Raw genomic sequence first — 3,870 nt, 5'->3', positions numbered from 1 at the left:
AAATCCGGGGTCCTATTCCTAGCCGTGAGCCTGGATCACAGCCAGACCTGGGACCCGCCAGGCCTGGGAACCACACCCACAGATAAATTTACTGGACAAAACTACTTCTTACAAAATATTTTTGGAACAATTTTTCACATCGTGTGGACCCAGAAACCCTTATGTCTGAATCTCCCATAGATTTTATTAAAAATGCAGTTTCCTGGGGCCTACCCTCGATTTATGGTCAGAAGGAGAACTGGCTGTAATTTCAGTTATAATTTAAAGAATGTACTTTGAGTCATAAGAGTCCTAACAGAAAGGAAAACCCAAGGGCTCTCAAATGCTCCGCAGGCTCAAATTAGGCATTGAGGGAGGAATGAAGAGTAAGAGGAATTCGCTGCCAAATGCCTCGGGTTACCTTTTTGTATAAATTGGGCTCCCATCATGAGTAATGTTAGTTGTGCCTGCCTCAACCCTGAGTTCTTTTCTCCTCTTGATTTAAAATCAGTTTCAGTTTCCAGTTTCGTTTTCCTTTTACAAAAGGCAATCACTCAGAAACAGAGAAAAAACATCCGCTGATGCCTTTCCCTCCACACCCATTTCCCCTTTATATAGCTCTTTTGGCGTTTACTTGAGGTGGACTAAGGAAGATTTCTGAAGAGCAAGTCAGCTTGGACCCCATCTGTTCAGACCAGCAGAGAAAACAGATTGCCCTCTTGAGGTCAGTCAGATAAGAATGTATAAACACCTTTGATCTTGAATGCAAATTGTAGGCTGTTTCTCCGGTTCAGACAAGTTCCTGAGTTTGTCCTGTTACTTACAGACTAAAGGTGCCTTTATCATGAAGGGCACTTTTTATTTCTGTGGCTTTCTCTGGAACTTCTAGAACTGTTCACTGGAACAGCTGATTCGCTGGGAGCTGGGATAAGAGGGAGGCTTGGCAAGAGTGGTTAGATCCACTTAGGCACAAAGTTTGCTGATCCAATGTTAGACCTAAGGGAATTACTCTTTATGAATTTTGTTGTTTTAATTTGAAAGACTGAAAGGCTTGCTTCTTGTCATTTCAAAGGGAAGCATTTCTTTTCGACAGTTATTATTAAAGATGAAATTGATAGTGCAAATCCAATTCACATTGAGAGGAATTTTGTCTTGAAAATTTCATCACTTCAAGGTGGCAAGTGGAAGAAACGATTCTTACAGATGAACTTTTTTTTCATTTCTTATATGAAAACAAACTGAAAGCTTAAAGTTGATTTTTATTCCTGTGATGAGAGCTGGTGAGCAGCAGAAAATAATTTCTCTTCAAGGCATAATCTCTTTTCTAATACTGATCTAATCTCTGGTGATGGAAAGCAGAGCAAAGGTTGCCTGGAATGGTGGAGGGTGGTTGGAATTGACTAGGAAGGCATACAGGGTGATCTCTGCAGATGATACAAATAGTCTATAAGGAGATAGTGGTGGTGGTTCCATGGGTACATAAATTTGTCAAAACTCATCAAACTGTACACTTAAAATTGGTGCATTTTATTGTATGTAAAGTATAATCTTAGTAAACTTGATTTTCAAAAAATGCATATTGACTCGCTGGAGTTCTGCCATCACATAGAGCCTCAGGAGAGAGAGAACTGAGAGAAAAAGAGGATTTTTCCATCAAACCATGGGAAGGGATTGAGAGGTTGATTTGCCTGGGTAGAAGGATGGTAGTGATCACTTAAGGAAAGGAAAACCCAAGGGCTTCTCAAATGCTCTGGAAACTCAAATTAGGGGTTGGGGCTAGAAGGAAGAGGAATTCACGGCCAAGTGCCTCGGGTTACCCTTTTCTATAAATCGGGCTCTTCATCATGAGTAATGTTAGTTGTGCCTGCCTCAGGAGGGTGGACTAGGAAATCTGGTCCTGCCCAGAGCGTTGGTAGCCAGTCTGCCCAAGAGGTTCTGCAGTGACCTGTGCTTGAGTGTGTCCGAAGTCACTGACCTGAGGAAGTCTGAGGACGGCTCCCCGGAGTATGCTGGACTGAAGCCCACATCAACATGCCCTGTTCCCAGAGGCTGTAGGGCCCCTGACAGGTTTGGCTGCTTCTCCCCAGCAGTGCTACAAATTGTCAAAGTGAGAAACCAACCCGAGGAAGCACCAGGCCCCAGCCCGGCTGGCTGATGGGTGCCCTCCTCTTCGCCACCCACTGACGATATCTGTTGTTCTCTTTACACAATCAAGATTCACTTAAAATTGTAACACTAATATACCAGTAATCATGGTGGTAACAGTTTCTATGTTGGTAGTGTACTCTGGTAAGCACTTTACATGCATTATCTCTTATCATCTTCCCAATAGCCCTAGGAAGAAAGAACTTTTTTTTTTTCTTTTTTTGCCTCATTTTCTAGGTGAGTAAAAGGGGGCTCAGAGGGCAAATTACTTGCCCAAGAGGTCTCATAGAGAGTAGGTATCAGAGCAGGATCATTAATGAGGTCCTGAGATCTAGTTCTAAGCATCCTCTGGCTCCACGCACAATGGCCAAAAGGGTGAAATGTCTTAATGCTTTTAATTATGCTCATGTTAGAGAGAAAGGGCAGGGACTGGAAGAACTAGGCCCTCAGGGTCCCTATTTGGAGAGTGAGGACCACTTTGATGGCAACCCACTCCTTAGGGCCACACCTTAGATGAGGGTAAAAGTGGATCTCCTCACAGTGTAGTTTTCTGTAATTTGGATGGAAGAGAAAAGGCAATTCATTCTAGGCCATTTTAAAAGTAAGAAAATGAGACTAAATGATGTGATTCGAGAAATGTCCCAGAGCTGGTCAAAGAGATACCCAAAATTCAGATGCCCTTAAATTACTTTCCTTCTAGATCATCAGACTCACTGTTTGGTACACTACATTAACTCCCACAAGTAAATGAGAAACGATTTTTTTCAAACATCTCTCAAAATGTGGTACCGGGACTCCTGCAATAAAAATTCCAGGATGCTTGTGAAAATGCAGGTGTCTGAGCACAAGCCCACCCCCAGATTGCATTATAATCTCTGGGAAGTAGGGCCTAGGATCTGGAAAGCATCTGTAGTGCCTTTTTACAAACTTCCAAACACATTTTGAGAACCTGCAGAGAGTGAGCTCAGCTCTTACACTGTTTCAATTTCTCAACAGGAACCCTAATAGCATTGCATCAACTTCATTTTCCTTTTCTACTCTGTGAAAGCCCAGGTGGCCACGACCTCTTCCGCACTTGCTTGCAATCTACAAGCAGAACAGAAGATCAGCCTGGACCCCAGCTACTCAGAATTGAAGGGGAAGAGCCATCATGAGGTAAATATACCCTGGTCCTCTGATAAGAAGTAGAGAATTTCTCACAAATCTTGTTATTGCATGCAACTTCTGGAATTACGCTGTTTCAGTGTTGGTTTATAGGTTAAATATGCATTTATCTAACTTGATCATAAATCTGTCTTACTAATTCATGCACTTTTATTTCTGTGACTCTTTCTATTTAGAGAGTCAGGCAGCCTAAGGACACTGAGGAAAGTGCTCCCAGCAGCACTGGCAGCTGGCAACTGGGAATGAGCTGGGGCTTGTTGGGAGAACCTAGAAGGAAAACCTGCTCCTTTCAAGCAGAATCTGGGCAATGAGGGCTGGGGCCTGGAAGACAGTTGCTGAAGGTCCTGGTCCCTCTTTTGTTTTTTTAATATTTTATAAGACTAAATCAGAGGTTGATGAGTTCTGCTGTGGTGGTTGTGGTTCTTTTAAAAATATGTTTACTTCTCAGCAGTGTGCTAATGACTAATTCAGCACCACAAACTCCAGTTCATACAGAGGCGGCTTCTATCTTGCAGTTTGATCTTTCAGAACTAAAGAATATATCTTCTTACTGATCTGCTCAACCCCACCCCACCCCCACCC

The 3,870-nt window shown here is 42.8% G+C and overlaps 1 protein-coding gene across 1 annotated transcript in view; it reads left to right on the top strand.

Annotated features, from left to right (window-relative positions):
• The first annotated feature begins 539 nt into the window (after nt 1-539).
• IFIT3 (interferon induced protein with tetratricopeptide repeats 3) overlaps nt 540-3,870 on the top strand; it is a 10,036-nt gene continuing 6,705 nt past the window's right edge. Inside the window, exons 1-2 of the mRNA XM_006925965.3 lie at nt 540-703; nt 3,121-3,279. Of these exons, the coding sequence (XP_006926027.1) occupies nt 3,275-3,279 (5 nt within the window). The 5' untranslated portion in view covers nt 540-703; nt 3,121-3,274. The remainder of the gene's footprint in view (nt 704-3,120; nt 3,280-3,870) is intronic.

This window comes from Pteropus alecto, unplaced genomic scaffold (genome assembly GCF_000325575.1).
Source record: "Pteropus alecto unplaced genomic scaffold, ASM32557v1 scaffold88, whole genome shotgun sequence".
In the NCBI taxonomy this organism is placed as follows: Eukaryota; Metazoa; Chordata; class Mammalia; order Chiroptera; family Pteropodidae; genus Pteropus; species Pteropus alecto.
The sequence above is the reverse complement of the archived record's forward strand: the minus strand, read 5'-3'. Positions and strand labels throughout refer to the sequence as shown.